At 48.8% G+C, this 22,213-nt stretch overlaps 1 protein-coding gene across 1 annotated transcript in view; it reads right to left on the bottom strand.

Moving 5' to 3' along the window:
* LOC149371748 (uncharacterized) overlaps positions 1–22,213 on the bottom strand; it is an 85,284-nt gene that overhangs the window by 50,806 nt on the left and 12,265 nt on the right. The window contains exons 3-4 of the mRNA XM_089581022.1: positions 400–684; positions 209–234 (exon numbers count right to left, since the gene is read on the bottom strand). Coding sequence (XP_089437148.1) covers positions 209–234; positions 400–684 — 311 coding nt within the window. The remainder of the gene's footprint in view (positions 1–208; positions 235–399; positions 685–22,213) is intronic.

The following is a 22,213-nucleotide window of genomic DNA, read 5'->3' as shown; positions in this document are numbered from 1 at the left end:
CAGACAATCTTTGCAGATTTGCGACGGCAGATAAACAGACCCAGCAACAACGATTGCTACCTCATTTTTTATTTCCGCCGTGGTCATTTCTAACATTCGTTATAAGCGTTATTGCTACGTGTTTAACAGACTTAACAGACACCATGCACTCGCTAAGGTCAGCACTTACTATTGCGACGTGCACACAACATTCGTGCCTTCCGCTTACCTCGTTTTCAGCGCCGGTTGCGCCACCTGCACCGCCGGCACCAGCGCCAGCACCAGCGCCGGCACCAGCGCCACCTGCACCACCGGCACCAGCGCCACCTGCACCGCCGGCACCAGCGCCACCTGCACCACCGGCACCAGCGCCACCTGCACCGCCGGCACCAGCGTCAGCGCCAGCACCAGCGCCGGCACCAGCGCCAGCGCCGGCACCAGCGCCACCTGCACCGCCGGCACCAGCGCCAGCGCCGGCACCAGCGCCACCTGCACCGCCGGCACCAGCGCCAGCGCCGGCACCAGCGCCACCTGCACCGCCGGCACCAGCGCCAGCACCAGCGCCGGCACCACCGTCGGCGCATTTTTCCGCTTTCACGGGATCCATCACTGTGAACATTCCTTTCAGCATGGCGGTCCCGGTGTCGTCGTAGACCCCGACGTACGCTTCAGTAAATTTGTTGGTGGCATCTCCCGCGAGCTTTACTGCGCAGAAAAAGAATTTTATTTGTAAATGAGCACTCTAACTCTTAACTGTTGCAGATATGCATTCCACCGAGTGCCCTTGAAAGCTTGAAAGCCCCCCCCCCCTTTTTTTTGAGGCTGTTATCTCCTCCTTCGCCTGTTCCGCTGCTCCCTCTTATCTAATCTTCCAGTCTTAAGTGGATAAAGGGGCTATATTACAGCCTGACTGAACTGCAGCCGCCCATCAGCATCGCAAACATAATATATTCATGCAAACATAAATATAACACCCTATTAACCATGTCATGATGTTCTCAGAGAACAGAAAACAAAATACGTATAGGAATATATCTCTAATCAAACACGCCACCATACAGATATACAGAAATGAGGAAGCACAATTGTGTTTCAATGGAGAGGCAGGTATCCTTGACTTCATATGTAATGCAAGAAAAATGGAAAGGGCTACCTACACGTAAGAAATTATCGAAAGGCGACAGTCACCCTCGCGACCGGCATAAAAGCGGGCAGTGCAGTAGAGATCGAAAAACACATATTACGTAAAAATAAATTTAATCAAACAGTACGAAGAAAAGGAAGTAGTGTGATAGAACTATCTCACATAATTATATTATGGAATCTTTGTGCATAAACACAGACTTACACTGGCAATATGGTGCGCTACTTAAATAAACTAATCATATTTTTTCTTGTTAACATTGCGATGTCATTATACAGCAAGCCACAGTGGTTTAAAGGGACACTGAAGGGAAATAACATACTAAGTAAGACGCCGAGATTATTCCTCGGGAACACTCCCTTAATCATCAAATACTTCTAGCTCCCGTTGTTGGCGCGCCACCTTGACGCTGGAACGGAGAGAGAAGACGGCGCCGGACCGAAGAAGAACTTGGCGCCGAACCGAAAGCGAATTGATTGCAAAACATTTCATTCGCCGGAAAGAGCTTGATAAGAGGGCGCGTTAAATGGTCGAGAGTACGCAGCCCTCGACCACTTTGTCAGCCCACGCCACCGCCAAAACTTGCGTTCTGGGGTCAGAGCTAGCCAGCACGGTCTCCCACCGCTCGAGAGAAGGAGCGGTAACTAGATCAACCGGAGGTGGCTCTATTTTGCAGTCCCACAGGACGTGATCGTAGGTGGCTCGTTGGCCACAGTGGTGACAGTTTGGATTTTAAAGGTCTGGATAAATCTGCTCGAGGAGTGATGGGGAGCGTATCGATCTCGTACGCCAAGTAACTTCTTGTTATTTAGTCAGGCTTTTGTCCGGAGGGGGGAAAATTCTCCTCTAGTTTAAAATGATTGGTGAGATCATGATATGTGATCATGGAGTCCTTCGTGAAATTCAGGGAGCCAGACTCATCCACTGCCTGGGACCCATATCAATTCGGAATAATTTGGTGAGAATTTGGTTGCGTTAAGGATTCTAGGGTAGGTGTTGGTAATTTACCCTTTTGCGAAATTATTGATACCGATTTTGGAGTCGCTGAGGATGCTGTCTTGAGCATGCGCTAGGGCGAAAGCTATAGCCGCCTCTTCTGCCGTTTCAGAGGATTTCGTTGCCGAGAATATGCGGTCACCATTCTAGTTCACAGCCACGATTGCAAAGGCATTCGTATGTTTGCATTCTGCCGCATCTACATAAAGTATTCCAGCGCATTGTCCGTATTTATTATGTAAGGCTTTGGCTCGTGCTTGTCTTCTACCCTCATGGGGCAAGGGGTGCATGTTTTGGGGGAGTGGTTTGATTAGTAGGGCCGTCCTATAGTCGTGGGGTAAGTCTACTTTAGCATCTTTATTCGTAGGTTGAAAGTTAATTCCAAGCCTGGTAATAATACTCCTGCCAGTTCTGGAATTGGCTAATCTGGCTGTTTGAGCCATTAAATGGGCTTCTTTCAGTTCATTGTAGGTGTTAAGTATTCCTAACCTCATAAGCCTTTCGATTGAGGCATTTAGTGGGAGTCCTAACGCAACTTTGTAGGCCTGCCGTATCATGCTATCCAATTTGTCCTTTTCTGCTTTCGCAAATTTGAGATAAGGGGTGTCATAGAGTATCCTGCTTAGCGCAAACGCCTGCAATAGTCGACATAAGTCTATTTCCCTCATCCCTTATCTTCGATTAGCTATGCGGTGGATTAATCGCACCATCGCCTCTACGGTGCATGTTAACTTAGTGAGTGTGTCAGTATTCTTCCCATTTGTTTGTAAATACAACCACAGTATTCTCATGGTTTGTACCTCTTCGACAGATCGTCTATTAACATAGACGTTTATTTGAGGGGGGAAGTCGTAGTACGCCCTACCTCTTTGTTTACGACGGATCACGAAAAGTTCAGATTTTTGCTCTGAACAAGTGAGGCCGGATTCCCATGCGCATGTCTCAATGATGTCCGCTGCTTCTTGGAGTGTGTCTTCTATGTAGCCTTCGCATCCTTTGGTTACCCAAAGTGTGATGTCATCTGTATAGAATGTGTAATGTAGGTCTGGTATTCGTGCCAATTTGGGGGGAGTTTTGATGAGGGAGAGGTTAAAAAGGAAAGGGGACAGGACGGAGTCATGTGGTGTTTCTATACTTCCTAGTGTGATTGGGGCAGACTCTATTGTTCCGACCGTTATTACTGCTGTTCTGTTAGTGAGGAAGGATCGGATGTAGTTGTACGTCCTTTCTCCGGGGTTGATTTCTGACAAGTTTGCCAAAATGGCTTTGTGGGTGACGTTGTCGAAAGCTTTAATAAGGTCTAAACCCAATATTGCTTTCGTTCCTAATCCCTCGTCAGCTTCAGTTATGTCCTTGTTAAGCTGCAAGAGTATGTCCTGGGTAGATAGTTGGGCCCTGAATCCTAACATTGTTTTAGGTAGGAGGTTCATGTCCTCCGCACAGTTTTGGATCCTGCTGAGGATGACATGCTCCATGAGTTTGCCTAGGCATGATGTTAATGAAATTGGGCGTAGATTCTCAGTGCTGAGTTTCTTACCCCGCTTTAGGAATAAAAGTGATTTTCACGTGTTTTCACTCTTCTGGTATGTTGCCTGCATGCCAGTATATGTTCATAAGGTCTGTAACTGCCGCGATCGACGTTGTGTCTAAGTTCCTGAGAGTCTTATTTGTTACTTTGTCTGGTCCTGCTGCAGATGTTGTCCGCAGTTTTCCAATTGCGTACCAGAATTCTGCGCCTGTGATGTCTGCGTCTAAATTTGGATTAGAAGCCCCCAGTAGCCTGGTTGTATGGTACCATCATCCGTGTTTAGATAACGTTCTGCTAGCTGTTTGATTAGGTCTTCAGTTGTACCCTCATATTTATGTATGAGTCTGTACAGTTGACTTTGTTACATGTGACGTGTTCGTCCTGGGTCAAGCTTAGAAGTCTTAGAAGATGCCATGTCTTCTTATTTCTGAGCTGTCCGTTGACGCTTTCACATATTTGGCTCCATTGTTGTGTTTGGAGAGTAAGTGTATGTTCCTCGATTCGCTTCTCGATTTCAGCGATCTTTTTGCGTAGTCGCTTGTTGTGTTTTTGCTTCTTCTAGCGTTTTTGGAGGCCTTTTTGTGCCTGCTACAGGTGTAAGAGTTTTGAGTCTGCAATCTGCTCCTCTTTCTTAACTGGCACCACAACGCTAGCGGAGCTGATATCCTCATTCAGGGAGATAACCCAGTCGCTAAGGTTAGAGATCTCCTTTGGAGCTGTTTTGTTGCGAAGTTCGCGAACTTCGCGAAACATTTGGCTTACTCAACTGCTGCGCGCCACTGTGGCCACGTGGCGAAGACTTCAAACAGCCATAACTACAGGCGGGGTTTTGAAAAATATACTCAAACGCAGATCATATTGTCACCGAAAAAATATAGCAAGAAGCAGGAGAGCACAACCGTTGACTGGGACGAGGATCGCAGAGCAGCCGCGCTCATTCGAGGCAAAGAAGACGCTTGGCCACGCGCCAAGATATAAGGTCCGGTCACGAGGTGGCGCCGGCAGAGTGTCGGCACTGTGGCATTGCCCGCCTCCCTTCCAAGAGGCATCGACTCGCTGCCGCACGTGCGGGGAAAAAATGGGGAATACAGGCACGTTAATGGCGCGAGTGTTTTCGGCACCGTGGGTGGACCCTGGAAAGGGACTAATGGTGTAATATGGCTGCATTCTCGCCACATGGACCACTGCGGGCGTCGGCTGTAAAGAGGAGCGGAACTTTTCCTTGTGGGAGCACCTCCTATAATTTACCTCGCTGAGGTGGCGTAGCATGTAACGGCCAAGAAGCTTCTCAGGGCGCCCTCGGAGTCTAACAGGCCTCCACACCCACATTGGTCGCCGGGCAGGTAAATTTTCTCGCTGTGGCGGAGGTTGTAGCGCCGGGCGTCGTGTTCTTTTTGGCCCCGGATTTGCTGTCGAGCAAGGTGGCGAGCGGCTTCTGTGTCACCAACAGTTGGCCACCGCCCACGACAGAAGAGAGAGCAGGATCCTGAAGAAGCATAGTGTCCAGCATGGTCAAGGCTTGAACGTCATGTAAGCAGTATGCGATCTCAGTTCACATGGCCATCGTTGACATACATCTAAATCATATCGGTAGTGGTCTTGTTAAGCCGCTCAGTTAGTCCATTTGAGGATGGTGGGCTGTTTTTCGATGGCTAGTGCCACTGAGTCGAAGTACCTCGCTCGTAAGTGCCGACGTAAATGTGGTTTTCCTGTCTGTTAATAAGACTGTAGGGTGCAGTGCTTGGGGTGCCCCCCCCCCCTTCCCCCAAGCCGGAGTGGATTAAGGCAGCGGACTCCCTCGACTGAGGGGACCACGGCGGCGGCGGCGAAGGCCAAAGACCGGCGAAGGCCGAAGTCGGCGAGGGCTGGCGACTGCCGCAGCAGCGGCGGAAACGGTGGAAGCAGCGGCGACGGTGGCGGCGTCGGATAGCCGAGTATACCCTCGAGTCGCCGGACGACGGAGTGGTGCCGCGCAAGGTCAAGCTGTTGCTGTTAATTGAAAGACGGCTGTGTCCTCGACAGAGGTCTTGCGTTTTGGACATCCGGCGGGGAAGTACGAGGACGTTCGTTCACCTTCTGGTAGACTGCGGGAAATTCATTTCCCGCAGTGTTTGATTACTCAGCCTCTACCTCTTCCCATCGACCGAGTTGCGAGAGAGCGGGACAGCCCGGCACTGCCCTGCCGTGGGTGGTACCACCAGCGTCCACATCTGTCCATCCGATTGGACATCTTTCTTCGAACTTTATTCCCCAGTCAGGGATCTCGGGAATCCGAACCCTATTTAACTCGGGTGTGAGTGTGGTCGAGAGACTCCCGTAGACTCCCGTGGTCGAAGAAGCTCCCTTCCACTGAGAGTCACTCTCACTTGCTCTGTTTGTAAATGATGTAAATAGCCTGTATAAAGTGTTTCCTTGTTTTTTTCCTCGTAACCCCGTCTCCGTCCATCCTCGTCCCTTCTCCGGCCCGACCACGCTACCTAATCCTAATAACTGGTGGCAGCGGTGGGATAGAAGCTGCGTCCCAACAACTGAATTGCTCGAGATGTCCACGTGAAGTCACCGGCTCCAACGGACCCCGGCAGCTTCGTGACTGACGGCATCAGCTACGCTTCTGCTGGCCGAGACGTGGACACGTCAGGTCACCGGCTCCAACGGACCCCGGCAGTTACGGGACTGACGGCGTCAGCTGTATCTAGGCAGGGTGAGTGCCCGATGTTTGCCATTCGTTTCGCCAGACCGCACTAGCACAGGCAGATGTTAGTAGTAGGTTTTGTGTTTTCTAGGAAATGAAATTTTGCCAGTTTTGAGTTTTGTTCGCTTCAAGCTGAGGCTTGTGTTTTAGCTGGGATTAGCGGCACGAGGTGTGTTCCGCGATGGAGAAGTTCAAGATAGAGGACCTCCTTGGAATTTTGGAAGAACCAGGCTTATCAGTGGACCCCACTAAAATGAGAGAGGCGATTTTGGATGTTATGCAGGCGGAGGAGGTGCCAGTCGAGGAGGCAGACGACACGTGGGAGACGATTGTAGAACGAAAAGCAGAGCAAGAAACGCGAAGGCTTCTCCAGGAGAAAGAGAAGCGAGAGGAGGAAGGAAAGCTTCGCGGGAATGGGCGTAGCTGTGCGTTACCGGATAGCGACGTTGAAGCACCAAGCCGGAGCGCCGCGTTTAAAAAGTGATGCCACATGGATATTTGCTGCAACCCAGAAAGGTGAAGGCGCAGAGCCGAAATATCGACAGCAGGAGAGCGAACCATGGGGTTCAGCGGAAATCACGGGAGCGAACGGTTGTTCAGGTGAGCCGTCGCCTGGCACTCTAGGCAAAGCGCAAGTGGCTTCGCTGCGCGGCGAGAAAAATCGCGAACTCGACGGGCCTCTGAAAATCTCTACATTGAGTTTTGATGCTGCGGCGAGGGCCGGCATCTTAACGCATGATTGCACCGCGATAACTCGAGATGCTCGCAACAGATCCAGACACACTAAGGCAGTTCCCAAAAAGCGGTGGCGTGCAAATAAAAGCAAGGTGAACGGTTGCGCTGAAACTAAAAAGGTGCGGTTCATAAAGCCCGCGAGTTTGAGGACCGGCCAACCCTGTAACTTTTCAAAATTGCCACCGCGGCGCTCAAAAGATCGCGAGCGTTGCATAAAAGCCCGGCCTACTAATCATGCGCAGTCTGGGTGTAAGCCACATGCCCTATTGAGGGACCGCAGCAGGGATTATAAGGCATGTGACGGGGGCGGCGTCCTAAGGAGAAGGGTACAAGGTCCGCCACACAAAAGTCAAAAGGGCGCCGCAGAGCGCGCGCAGGTCGGTGGGGGACACCAGAAAACCTAGAGAAGAGGAAGCGCCCCTCTCGCTTTAAGCTTCCCAAGCGCTACCCAGGCTTCGGAAGTGCGTCGAGCGGAGACGGAACTAATCAGCCCCGCGAGTTTTTGGAAACCTTAGCTGATAGCCCGGCCGTCCGACCGCGTCCGCGCAGGGCGCGTCTGAAGAATAGAGACCAGGGGTCCCTTGAATCGCAAGACACTTTTCAGGCTTATTACCGGACTAATGCTTTTTGTGTTTACTGTTCGCTTTTCGTTTTAGTCAAATGTAAAGAGAAAGGGGAAAGCAAGCAAAGTTTGAGCTTTGCCTGTGTGGAATTTTTTTCTCTTCGTGAATTTTTCTCTCTAGTGATGTAACTTTGACGACGCTTGTATTTTATGTAACCTTTGTATGGCGCAGTTCCTTGAGGCGGGAAGTTTATTTGTAAGATATGGCCTCACCCGCGCGTCTGCCTTGCTGTGTTTGGCTACTTTGCTTGCACGGCATCACTTGGTTCAGATTTGATGCCAATTGCCTTGCAGCATGCACTTGTACATAGGTTTAGCTGCGCTGCGAATTGTGAGAGTGCCCGCTGACGCGCGGATGTACTATCAGCGTCAAATGAAATGCGAACAAAAGACCTGAAACGCGAGCACAAAAAATCAAGCATATTATAGGCTGGAGGTGAAGTACAGGCGTGGGCTATTAACATTTCAGAAGAGCGGTCTTTTCGGCTTCGATGGGAAAATCAACTGCTCATGTATTTTGCCTCCCTAGTATAATATCTGCGATTTGTGCCGTTCGCGTTTCAATTGGCTTGTTCGCGTTTCAATTGACGCTGACAGTACCGCGAAGTAACTCATGGGTCAATGTGGCGGAGTCCCTCGCGTGGGCGCTACGAGATTACTTCGAATTTGAATTTTGTTAGGTCTGTTTCGTGGCTTGGCACGCAAACATTACCTGCGCTGATTATTGTGTGCTAGTGTCCACTGACACGCAAGCACGAGCGAGGCCACTTTTGGCCATCATAGTTTAGGTAGCTGGCGTGAGCTCCCAGAGATGCTCAATTTTTCTGCCGCATTGACTTTTGCAGGACGTTATTACTTCGACAGTGTTCGTTGTGCGGTTTTGCCGGGTAGGGTTACCTGCAGAATATGTTATACGCTAGTGTACGCTGACGCAGAAGCACGAGCGAAGCCTCTCTTGGCCATTGTAGCTAAGGAAGCTCGCGAGAGCTCGCGTAGGGATACTGCTTTGCAAAGCGGAAAGTTGGGCAAGTTGGATAACGTTCATGATGTAAAAAATAGCGCACAGGGAACACAAGGGACGGAAAGTAAACGACGCAGACAAGCGCTAACTCGCAACTAAGGTTTATTGCTGACGCGCGCAATATAAGGTAGTCACTTTAAAAACATAAAACAAAAACAACCACAAACAGTCCCTCCTCGAAAGACCAAGTCAGAGGAAAAAATTGAAATTGAAGCATCAGGCGCCACTCGTCGCTGTGGAAGATCAGTTAAAAAACCGTTATCAAAAAGGAATTCAATGCAACGCTGAGGCTAAAAAATCGATTTCACGACGAAATCGACTCAGTTGCGAGTTAGAGCTTGTCTGCGTCGTTTACTTTCTGTCCCTTGTGTTCTCTGTGCGCTATTTTTTACATCATGAAAATACTGCTTTGTTTGGCCGTATGAGGTTGCGCAGTACGTTTCTTTTGCGAGTTTTGTTGTGCAAGTTTCGCAAGTTTACGACAGGTGTCGCACAGTCTGCTACCATGCAGAACCAACGGAAAGGCGCACATGGACAGTTGTGGTAGTTGCGAATAGGAAGCAACTTTAGGGAAAAATTTAAAGCCTCTGTCTGACCTCTCGGTTGATTCTTCCCTGCCCGGGTAACATTCCAGAATCATTTCAACCTTTGCGACCGATTGTAGACCAATTCTGATTTTTCTTCTGTCTTGAAGGTTATGCATTATGGCAACACTTTGAAGAGGTCCGAACCCCTGAACCTTCTGTCGGCTACGCACTTCGGGTTCACTGGGGGAAAATTTTTTGTTTCAGGTTTTGCTTAGAGGGATGGCTAGGCGTAATCAATTTTGCTTTGGGTTTGGTCTGGCGGGACGAGTGGGTTTCAGACAGCACTTGCTTTTGTCGTGTGTGGCTTGGCGTTGGTTGTTCCATTTGGCTCGCCTTCCAGAGAAATTCCGAGAGCTGGGCATCGACAGCCGATGAATAGAGGTCTGGAGGACTGCAGAACGAGAGCCCCTTCTCGCACGTCCAGTCAGCCGAGCTGCGTAGGAGTGGCTCATCTTCCGGACGCATTGTCTGGTGGCGGGGGTGCTGTAGTGCTTGGGATGCCCCCCCTCCCCCCAAGCCGGAGTGGATTAAGGCAGCGGACTCCCTCGACCGGGGTGACCACGGCGGCGGCGGCGAAGGTCAAAGACCGGCGAAAGCCGAAGTCGGCGAGGGCTGGCGACTGCCGCAGCAGCGGCGGAAACGGCGAAGCAGCGGCGACGGTGGCGGCGTCAGATGGCCTAGTCTACCCTCGGGTCACCGGACGACGGTTAATTGAAAGACGGCTGTGTCCTCGACAGAGGTCTTGTGCTTTGGACATCCGGCGGGGAAGTACGAGGACGTTCGTTCACCTGCTGGTAGACTGCGGGAAATTCATTTCCCGCAGTGTTTGATTACTCAGCCCCTACCTCTTCCGATCGACCGAGCTGCGAGAGAGCTGGACAGCCCAGCACCGCCCCTGCCGGGGGTGGTGCCACCAGTGTCCACATCTGTCCATCCGATTGGACATCGTTCTTCAAACTTTATTCCCCACGCAGGGATCTGGGGAGTCCGAACCCTATTTAACTCGGCTGTGAGTGTGGCCGAGAGACTCCCGTAGACTCCCGTTGGCGAAGAAGCTCCCTTCCACTGAGAGTCACTCTCAGTTGCTCTGTTTGTAAATGATGTAAATAGCCTGTATAAAGTGTTTCCTTGTTTTCTCCTCATAACCCCGTCTCCGTCCATCCTCGTCCCTTCTCCGGCCCGACCAGCACGCTACCTAATCCTAATAAGGGGCACCCTGACGAAGCACAATGTGGTGAATGAAGAAATCCGCAACTTCGGCTGCGGGCCACGAGGAAGGGCTTTGGTCTCACAGTATCGGCTGGGACAGCCATTGGCAACCACAGTATACCAGTTACCCATGGAAGACGCCGGAAAGGGGTCGAGTAAGCCCATGCCAGTCTGTTGAAATGGGAGTTGCGGGGAATCTGCAGAAACCCGGCTAGTTTAGTTGGCGGAATCTTCCGGCGCTCACACTCACGGCAGTTTCGTAAGTAGCGTTGAACAACAGCAGCAGGCCAGTAGTACTTTTGACGTATCCGCGCCAACATGCGGGAAAACCCGAGGTGACCAGAAGAAAGGCCGCACGCAGAACTTCGTCATGAAGCGTTGCAGGTACTGCTAGCAGATAGACAGTTACCGTGGGGCCGTAATTCTTCTTGTAGAGGACACAATCGCGCAAAAAAGAAAACGACGACAGTCCGCGCTTGAAGAGTCAAGGTGGAGATGGAGCGGTTCCTTCGAGGTAATCAGTGAGGGGTAGCAGTTCGGAGTCGAACCTCTGTTGGCGGGCGAGGGTGGACGTGGTGACAGCACCGAGAAAAGCATAATTGTCGTCATACCCGTCCTTGTGGCGGGGATTAGGAGCGCGGGATAGACAATCACCCTCGCTGTTTCTGGCCGGACTTGTGCCCAATGTTAACATCAAATTTTTGTGACCCAAGGCTCCATCAAGCAAGCCGCCCCGATTTATCTTTCAGGTTCAGCCAACACAGTGAATGATGATTGCTCACGACCCGAAACGGACGGCCATACAAGTACGGACGAAATTTTGTGACTGCCCATACCCCAACGAGGCACTCCTTTTCCGTGGTGGAACAATTGACTTCGGAACGGGACAAAGTGCGACTGGCGTAAGCAATCACGCGTTCTATACCATCCTGCCAATGAACAAAGACCGCCCCGAGGCCAAAGTTACTGGCATCTGTGTGCGGTTCCGTGTCGGCCTCCTCGTCGAAGTGGCCAAGTACAGGCGCACATTGAAGACGGGGCTTGAGTTCCGGGAAGGCTTTTTCCTGGTCCTAGCCCCAGAAGAACGGTTAGGCGTCTTTTCTCTGGAGGGTCAGGGGCTCAGGGAGCTTGGAGAAATTGTGAACAAACCGCCGATAGTTCGCGCAGAGGCCCAGAAAACGACGCACGCGCCGTTTATCTGTTGGCTTGGGGAACGCAGCTACGGCGGCTGTCTTTTATAGGTCTGGGCTAACGCCTCGAGCGCTGACAATTCGGCCAAGAAACTTGAGCTCATTAAACACAAAGTGACATTTTTTCGGGCGAGAGAGAGGCCGGCGGAATGGATTGCCTCGACAACAGCGCGCAAACGTTTCAGATGCGCATCCGACAAATGTCGCAAGAAGCAGAGCACAGCCGCACTCAATCGAGACGAAGAAGACGGTTCGGTCCAAGGAGGCGCCGGCGGAGTGTCAGCAGTATGGAAATATTCATTTCATCACCCACATGGCAGATCAATGGTCAGAATATAAGCATTGCTTACACAGTAAAAAGCGCGTGTACCCAAGCGCATCCGTACGGCTACAAAGGAGAGCTATACAACTATAAAAGGAACTTCGTAGCTGAGGAAAGTACTTGAAGCAACTGCCCAGGACAGTCGGTGCCCTTGTTCGAACTCTGGATCTTTAACTACCAGGTTTCTGTGCAAACTGTGTAGTTATTTATTTTATTTCAGTAATACTGCCAGCCTCTGAACAAAGGCCCTTGGCAGGAGTGGGTGCCACATAAAACACACGTTGACAGCAAGTTGAAAGTTAACAAATTCTCTTTTGTAGCCGTGCGACTGCACTTGGGTAAATGCCAAAGGCAATTACTCCCTTATTACGAATTTACTCCACCTTAGGGGATTCTTCTAAGCTCTTGCACAGCTTTTATTGATTACGAAAACATTTATTGTACGAGGGTAATCCCAAAATTAAGGTCTACAGTTCTTTTATAAATCGAAAGAAATGTTCATTTTAAGCCATTTACAAATCACCTAAAAGGCAGACCATTTTTCTACTCTTCCACATAATCACCGTTGCGGTCTATGCATTTTTGCAGACGCTGGGGCAGTTTTTGTGTGCCCATATCATACCAGCTCGCCGCCATGCCATTGAGGAAGCGTTTGACCGGCAGACTGACTTTGCCGGCAGAGTGTGTTCGCTTGAATTTTCGCGGCTTGGGCGAAGAGGAGTGCCGCTGCTCACGTGATTGTTGTTTGGTCTCAGGTGTGAAGTGGAATGCCCAGGTTTCGTCATCCGTAGCAATGGAATCCAAAAAGGTCTCCTTTTCACCTTTATAATGCCGAAGAAATTAGCGGGAGGAGTCAACGCGTTGTCGTTGATGCTTGTCTGTGAGCATTCGCGGAGCCCATCTTGCGCACACCTTCCGATATTTCAACTTTGCTGTCAAAATCCTATGAATAGTGCTTCCAGAAACGCCAGGAGCCAAAATTCAGAGTTCGTTGAGTGGGATTCTCCGGTTTTGCCGCATCATTTCTTCGATCTCCACGACTGTCTCTTCAGAAATTGACTGTCTCCCGCTTCTTTCTTCCTCGTGAATTTCTGTACGGCCAACTGCGAACTCTTTACACCACTTGTGGACGTTTTTAACATCCGTGCACGACTCTCCATACACTTCCGTCAGCTGGCGGTGATTTTCGATTGGTGTAACGACTTTTGCGTTCAAAAATCGAATAACTGCGTGAACTTCGCACCTGGCGGTAGTGACCAACTGTAGCTCCATTTCAAATGGCTGCCGTGCCAAGACTGGCAGTCCCTTTCGTGCTGAGTCATGGCTTGTTTGGAAGACGGGGAACAATGAACACAGCAGTATGGCGAGCAGCCACGCAAATAGTTTCCCTGCGGCCGCAGCCCTTTGGAGACCTTACTTTTGGGATTACCCTCGTAGCATATCTCCTCATCGAGAGTAGATGGAAGTATCCAAAATCATTTAAGGAAGGGCGTAGCGCATCTTGGCCTGTTCACAGGTGGCAGAATTAGCCCATCTGTATTACTAGGTCTATGGGCTGCTGAACATGAGCTTCCTCTGCCCTCTCCTCTTCTGCAAGTTAATCATGGCCCCCTTCGAGCTTTCGCATCTTTTCTTAATTGGGCAGCGCTCTCAACTTCCTTCGCCGCTTTTGGCACTGTTTACATGCCGCCGCGTGGTGGTGGTGGTGAAAAGCGTTTATTTAGTAATTTACAGAGAGGTGCTCGGGGAGAGGCCCCTAATGGGTCTCACCCCTTACAATACTAGGCGGAGTCCCTCATTCCGGGATCCCGTTGGTCGAGACCGCTACACAAGTCCGCCGAACCAGGGCCTGTTGGGCCGATAGTTCCTGGCAGCTGAGCAGGGCCGCCTCCCAGTCCTCTCGGGTAGGGGAAGGGGTGATTGGGGGGAGAGAAGGATTTTTTCTGCATGCCCAAACCATGTGGAAGGTGTCGGCCACCTCCCCACAGAATGAGCAGCGGCCGTCAAAAGAAGGATTAAAGTGCTTGAGAACCGCCGGGCACAGCAGGGTGTTTGTAAAGAGCCTGAGAAGAATTCGTTCGCCAGCTTTACCCAGTCCTTTCATAGGAACTGGGTATCGCCGGTGTTCGGCACGATAGTGCTCAGTAATTTCTTTAAAAGAAAGGAGAGGGCTGTGATCTGGGTTAAGCTCCTCCCAAGGGACGCCTGGTGCCCGGTGAGTGAGTGCGCGGGCTGCCTCATGGGCTGCTTCGTTACCTGGCATGCCTTGGTGGCCGGGGACCCATATTTATTTATTTATTTATTTATTTATACAGAATACCCCTAAAGGCCCTCGAGAGGGTATTACATAGGGGGGGGGGGGGGGGCACAGGCAATTGAACAGAATAAAAGAAAGACCACAAATATAAAACAAACAACAAAAGCACAAATAAGACACACTGGATGAAATAAGTAAGCAAAAGAATCAATCAAAAGCACAAATAAGACACTTTGCATGACATATCAAAAGAATGGCAGCGCGGTAAAGAACGAAGATTACTGCATTATTAAAATTATACAAACAGAACACTAATACAATGAATCTTTTTAGTCACAAACCCTGCAAAAAAGGAAGCCATGAACAAATAAAATAACAATGTATGCGAAGAGTTAAGCAGTAGTTATTGAAGATATAAGTTTAAAATATTTATCAGGATCAGTGGTGGTTGCGATATGTGAAGGCAGAGTGTTCCAGTCAGATATTGTGCGTGGTAAGAATGAATGCGCATAGATAAATGTTCTGCACGTGAAACGTCTAACTTTAAAGGGATGATCGCGGCGGTCAAAAATCGAAGTAGGCAAAGAAAAAAAGTCGTTATGCAGTGATGGATGATGATAAAGTTTATGAAAAAGTGACAGTCGTGCAATTTTACGGCGGAGACATAAATCCTGGAGACCTGCGCGTTTCTTTAAGGCTGTGACGCTGGTGTTACGTGAATAATCGGAGTAAATAAAACGAACGGCGCGGTTCTGCAATGATTCAATGTTATTTATTAGGTAAGATTGGTAAGGGTCCCAAATAGCCGAGGCATATTCAATTTTAGGTCGAATTAGAGTGGTATAGGCATGAGCACGGAGGTGAGGAGGAGCATGCTTTAGGTTATGTTTTAGGAGACCTAATGACCGATTAGCAGATGCAAGCATAAGGTTAATATGGTGGTTCCATGCTAAGTTTGAATGAAGGTGAAGTCCTAAGTACTTATACGTGGTGACTAGCTCGAGTGAGGTATTATTTAAGGAGTATGCTGTTTGAATTCGAGACATTCGGTTAGTAAAAGACATCAATTTAGTTTTTGAGTGATTAAGTTGCATAAGCCAGGTTGAGCACCATGCTGTTACTGAATCCAGGTCAGATTGAAGGGATTGGCAATCGGTGTTAGAATAAATTTTGCGATAAATTACACAATCATCAGCAAAAAGTCTGATATGGGAAGAAATGGAATCCGGTAAATCGTTGATAAATATTAGGAAAAGTAAGGGGCCAAGCACACTGCCTTGTGGGACGCCAGAGTGTACTTGGCTGAAAGACGAATTGTGGTTATTGACAGTTGTAAATTGAGACCTGGAAAAGAGAAAATCTTTAACCCATGCAATGACAAGAGGGTTAATATTAAGCAGTGCTAGTTTCATTAATAACCGGTTGTGTGGTACTCTGTCGAAAGCTTTAGAAAAATCAAGAAATATGGAGTCTACTTGAATGCCAGCATCAATCGATGAATGTATGTCTTGAATGAATCCGGCAAGTTGCGTTTCGCAAGAGTAGCCTTTGCGGAACCCATGTTGATATTTAAAGATAATGTTATGTTCTTCAAGATAGTTAATTACCTGCGAGTGAATTACGTGTTCAAGAAGTTTGCAAACAGTGCTAGTTAATGAAATGGGTCGGTAATTTAGTGGTGAGGAACGATCGCCAGACTTGAAAATTGGCACAACTTTAGCTAGGCGCCAGTCCAGCGGAATCACGCCTGATGATAGAGATTGTGAAAAAATAGCGGACAAGATGCGATGAATACCATCAGATGAATTTTTGAGTATTTTGTTATTAAAGCCAAGGTGATCTGATGCTGATGTTGTTTTAAGCTTCCCTAGTAAGGATAAGATACCGGTCTCACTGATAAATATTTCGGACATTGATGTATTAGAAGTGCTGACAGAAATAGAAGGTAGAGGGAGATCTTCACGGGTAAAAACGGATGTGAATGCGTTATTGAAAAGTTCGGCGCATTCGGCCACTGGAACACTGCTGCCTTCCGCGTTAGTAAGAGTAATGTCAGGATGATTAGCGGGGTTTATTATCTGCCAGAACTTCCGTGGATTGTTTGTTAGCATTGCCGGTAGATCGTGTGTGAAGAAGTGCCTACGTGCAGATATCAACTCAGACTGATATTCCTTATCACATAGTTTGTACCGTTGCCAAGATTCGGAGTGTCTGTTCTTGTCGGCTTGTCTGTAAAGGCGCTTTTTCTTGTTATTAAGGCGACGTAGATGCCTATTAAACCAAGGCGCTGTGTTAGTGCAAGGGATACTGATGATTGAGCGATGACTTGGATCGCCGTCGCGAGTACTGCGGTGTAAAATTTGGTGAGCGAGTGGAGTGATCCAACCGAACTCAAAGTTACGACAGGCTCCGCGAGAGTCTGTGAGGATGAATTTAGAGTCGGGATGGGAGGCTGCGAGGGCGATCGCCACCTCCTCCGCATGCGTTGAGTTGGGCGCTCTGAACGAGAGGCCGTCCACCTGTTTTCCCTCGTGTATGACTGCAGCCGTGTACCATTCCCCCCTGGAGCGGTAGGGGCCTGCAATGTCGACGTAGAAGACTTGTTTCTTTGAGCCATAGTGGCGGTGCAGGGCATTCGCCCGCGCCTGGCGCCGGCCATTATGGTCCTCCTTGTTCATCTTAGTCGGAAGGGGTCGAACGTAGAGGGCGCTTCTCCGCAGTCCTGGCACTCGAACCGCCGATTTATTTATTTATTTATTTATTTATTTATTTATTTATTTGTTTGTTTGTTTGTTTGTTTGTTTGTTTGTTTGCTTGCTTGCTTGCTTGCTTGCTTGCTTGCTTGCTTGCTTGCTTGCTTGTTTGTTTGTTTGTTTGTTTGTTTGTTTGTTTGTTTGTTTGTTTGTTTTTGTGCATGGCAGTGCGCTGGACGTGTTTCGTCGCTTTCGCATTTTGACTCGCTATATTGTTCGTTCGCTTTCCAGTGCCCGGTTCTAGACGAGGGTTGTCTGAGTCGTAGAGCCCCCCGCAGGTTCCGGCTCCGAGGTGTCGAACTCCGTTATGAAGGAAACTGTACAGGAGGTTTATTTTTACATAATTACAGTCGAGATAGGAGTTTCCCAGTCACAAAACAACATCCCGTTAAATACGCTTCGTATTCCCCAGGTCCCTGACGGGGGAATAAAGTTCGATGAACCATGTCCAATCAGGTGGGTAGTTGTGGACACTGGTGGTACCGCCCAGGGCAGGGGCCATGCTCATGCTTTCTCGCAGCCCGGTCGATGAAAAGGGGTAGATTGAGTCATCGAACACTGATATGTCGATTTCCCCTATGCGGCAAGTCTTCTGTTCGGTGCCTCCGTGGGTAAGGAATTTCACGCAGTCTACCAACAGGTGAATCAACGACCTCGTACTCCCCCGCCGGATGTCCGAAACACAAGACCTCTGTCGAGGTCGCTGCCGTTTTTCAATTTTTCAATTAACATCACCAGCTTGACCATTCAACATCATCACTCCGTCCGGCGACCCGAGGGCAGACTCGGCCACTTGACGCCGCTGCCGCGACCGCCAGCCCTCGCCGCTTCGTGATGACTCATGTCTGCTAGGAATTCTTTCCAGGTCCGTCCTCACCGACCTCAACAGTCCTTAGCAAACATTCGCAACCCAGAACGAACAGGCGAAAGTTGAGGGCCAAGATTTAGAATCCATAGAGCATGGGGATACGAGTTGGAACGCATAGCGCGAGACACTGCGAAGTTGGGCGAGTGGTCTGGCGTATTGCTGAAACGACGCTTCTCTGTTTCCGCCGCGGATGATTTGAATCATTCGGCCACGTTAAAGGATATTTACGACCACGTGTCCATGCTGATTTCACGGGTCACATGACCAGCGCCGTCCACGTGACCAGTCTCTCTTTTTACATTATCTTGCTATATCATCGAGAAGAAGAACTGCAAAGCATGGTCAGCGACTTAAGTCAGGCAGAGCAGAACGGTGGTTTTAAACATTAACATGCAGAAAACAAAAGTAATGTTCCACAGTCTCAGAAGGGAACAGCAGTGTACAATTGGTGGCGAGGTGCTCGAAGGGTAACGGAATACGTCTACTTAAGGCAGTTAGTGACTGCATACCCGAGTCACGAGTATGAAATGACTAGAAGAATGAGAATGGGGTGGAGCGCATTTTGCAGGTTCTCTAGAATCATGAATGGCAGTTTATCAGTATTCCTCAAGAGAAAAGTTCGTTATTCACTTATGGGGAAGAAACGTGGAGGCTAATAAAAAGGGATCAACCTCAACGCAGCGAGCTATGAAAAGGAAAATGACAGTGATAGAAAGGGGGTCGGGCAGGGCATGGAATGCGAAGGCAAGATAACCGATGATCGTTAACAGTAATGGACTGGATTTTAAGGTGAGGCAAGCGTAGCAGGGGGCGGCAGAAAGTTAGGTGGGCGGATGAAATTAAGAAGTTTGCGGGGACTGTGGCCGCAGCTGGCAAAGGACATGGCTAATTGGGAGAGGCATTTGCCATGCAGTGGGCGTAGTCAGACTGATGATGTTTTTTTTTTCTCGGGGGGGGGGGGGGGGGGGGGGTATTACCTCTACCATTGTCCTGAGCCCGCCCCAGCTTTTTTGATTATTTCCAACACCGGCACCAAACAATCTATGGATTCTGCAGGAAACCTGTCCAGGTTTCTAAAGCCATTACTTTGTAGCTGCTATAGGAGACGATGAATATCTCTGAATGTAAATGTTGCACAACTGGGCTTCTTCGTTGCACCTATGTTGCACATATGGGTGGTGCATGGCAGAAAGGAGGGCTGCTCGCAGGCGGTTCTTTTAAGTTCGAGTACTTTTAAAAAATTCGGTAAAAATTTTCGGCAAATGAGGGACGACGGCGCCTGTGCGAGTATTGAAAACTCAAATTTCTCATCGGTCTCATATAAAATGTTTTAGGGTTAACTAATGCGTATAATAGAGCCTTGTAGCGTTGTTACGTAGACGCCACTCTCATTTTTGTCATCCCCTAGGGGGCGTCCAAGGTAGAGAGATGGCAGGAAAACGGGGATTCTTGACATCACAAAAAAAAAGTGAACAAGGGTGTAGGGGAAGGCTTAGCGAGCCAACGTTTCGACAAGAGGACTTGCCTCCGCCTGGCTCAGACGAAGACAAGTCTTCTTGTAGAAACGTTGGTTGGCAGACTGATTTGTGCTCGTACCTGTGGTACCATCTTCACCCTGCCCAGCGCACGTCTTCATAGCTAAACCTGTGCGGTAAGAAATCTTATTCTGCCTGAAAAAATTATGCCAAACTGCATCAAAAGTGAGGCTGAACAGAGTCCCGAATCGGTTCTGAACGGTTCTTCAGCATCGTTCCTTTTCGGGGTCGGTTCCAAGATTGCGAAAAAAACATGAGTTAGATTCGGTTCTGGTTCCGGGTGGAAATACGCGTTCAGGCACGGTTATATTTCGACACCATGGCTAGCACAATCTATAATCCATCCTAGACAGTACTGCGCTGCTACTGCAAAGAACTTTATGCTTGCATCTATTTCCGATGACGAGGGCGACATTTTTTTTTCTGCTCTAGAAGATTGGTGTGCTGCTGAGAAAATCGCAAATGAGAGCCCGAAAGCCATTGCATATTCAAACAGCCCACGAAAAATTAGAAAAGTGACGTCATTTCTGTGACGCATTTTCAAAGGAGCACTCCGACAAGGAGAAAAAAAAGGTCAGGAGGGAGCGTGGCGTCGCGCGGCCAGCCTTCGCAAGCCAAGTGCCCATGAAGCAGGTGCAGGTAAATTACACGTCGCGACTCATGTACGCTTCTTTGAGCACTATTCCAAAGAAAAAAGCACGCATCCAAAATTTTGCTGTCCACTCTTTTAATGCGAGACTGGTCGCAATCTTGGCTGGGCTGCCCGTGCAGCTATCCTGTTATTTCGACGCCAGTTGCCCATTGACAGCTGGATAGCGCTCCTTGCGAAAGTTTATAAATACTGTTACGTAGTACGCGTAACGTAGTGCACGTACGTAGTGTCTATGGACAGCCTATAGACAAATGCTTAATACACACAGACTAAAGGCCAAAAGACACAGGTCTATGGGCAGTCTATAGGCGATCTATAGACTTATGGCCATGCACTTCCTGTAGATTTCTCTCTATAGACAAAAGTCTATTGATCCAGTAGACGGGGCTATAGACAGTCTATAGGCCTGTCTACTGTCTGCAGACATTTGTTGCCTGGCAATAGATTTGTTGCCTGGCAATTTTATAGACGGTTGTCTATAAACAGTCTATAGATATTTGTCTCTAAGCCTTCAGCAGACCGTTATCTATAGACAATCTACAATCGCTAAAAAAGGTCACCACACGGCTTTCACAAATGATATGACGATCAATAAACTTACAAACTTAGTTTATTTCCAAGCTGTCCAGGCTGGGTATATGCAATACATGCACTACATTATACAATTAAAAACTGAAAGTATCGCATGGTCCGGCTAGTATCCACAGAGCATTCTTACGGCCTGTTGTCTGCAGTCAACCATTTGGGCATGTTGACCTGTAGAGCGCGAAGCAAAAAGTAATATACGGGTACTAAATAAAATTCTACTCCATCTCTACACTTGTGCTCTACAACGCAAGGCATATCTTGGCTATCCCATTCTAGAAAAGTAATATTAAACACTTTGGTTTGGTTTTATGGGGTTTAACGACGCAAGTTAACTAAGGTGATGAGGGACGCTTAGTGAAGGGCTCCGGAAATTTCGACCACCTGGCGTTCTTAACCGTGCACTGACATCGCATAGTATACAGGCCTACGGCATTTTGCTTCCGTCAAAATGCGACCCCAGCGGCCGGGATCGAACTTTCGGGTCAGCAGCCGAGCACCATAACCGATGAGCCACCGCGGCGGCCAAACGTATCTACAAACGCTTGACAACGCTTGATTCATGCAACGCTTCAAATAGCATGATAGGATATAATATTTTGCAGAGTATCTTTTTTTTTGAGCGTTCTTGTTTTGCACAAACTAATAAAGGTAAAGAATGTATCCGCGCTGCCCCCCTTCTCTTGATGCTTCGTGCAACAATCTGACTGAAACGGAACCAACGACGGAAGAGCAACTATCTCAGTGTTACGGTTATCAAATCAGGGAATGCCGGTATCTTTGATGGTGGGAAGAGAGCTGCGGTGGTTACACTTGCTTTATTACTGAAAACTCCTCTGTAGCTATTAAGATGTGGTTCCAGCGAGAGCAGAAGTGAAAGATGACGGTTTGAAATGGTGTAATGCACGTGTGCCTTCCACAGGCACGGCCACTGCAAACCTCTGATTAATTTTGGTTTCTTTTTCTTCAACAGCGCTTTATGGCACCCAAGGGACGTCACACCCTTTCTGTTAGATTTTTTTCTATGGGAACAGCTGATGGGGTGTCATTATGTGGCCTTCGTAAGGCCTCTGAACGCTTGCCCTTGATGCAAGGCGCTTTAGTGTTCCTTCAATGTCGTCGCAAGCGTTATTGCCATGAGAGGTGGTGAAAAAGTTCCACTCAGCTGGGAGATCAAAATCATCTTCATGGCAGCGCACGTTAACAGAGTTCTTTCTTTTCTTATATTGGGATGAGGCATCACGGGAGTAAAGTTTTTTCCCTGCCGGTAAATCTCCAACTTCATCGATACCTGACTCTGAAACGTTCACAGAGCAGCTGTATTGTGTTCGAGACAGTCTGAAATGACCACAAAATATTTTACTGAAATTGTCGCTGTGACCCGATATTTTTTTTTTTTTTTTCAGGCCGGCCCACAAACAGGCTTCTTTGCCGACACGGAGCTCCTGAAGCACTCTTTACTATTTGCTTCAGCGCGCCTCCCGGCCAGCGTGTGACTCTCGTGAGCTGGCGAAAGCCTGCCAAGCAGTGCAGTGACA

The sequence above is a fragment of the Amblyomma mixtum genome, chromosome 1, assembly GCF_055824585.1.
Source record: "Amblyomma mixtum isolate Tamu chromosome 1, ASM5582458v1, whole genome shotgun sequence".
NCBI classification, from domain to species: domain Eukaryota; kingdom Metazoa; phylum Arthropoda; class Arachnida; order Ixodida; family Ixodidae; genus Amblyomma; species Amblyomma mixtum.
This window is presented reverse-complemented; position numbering and strand designations above follow the sequence as displayed.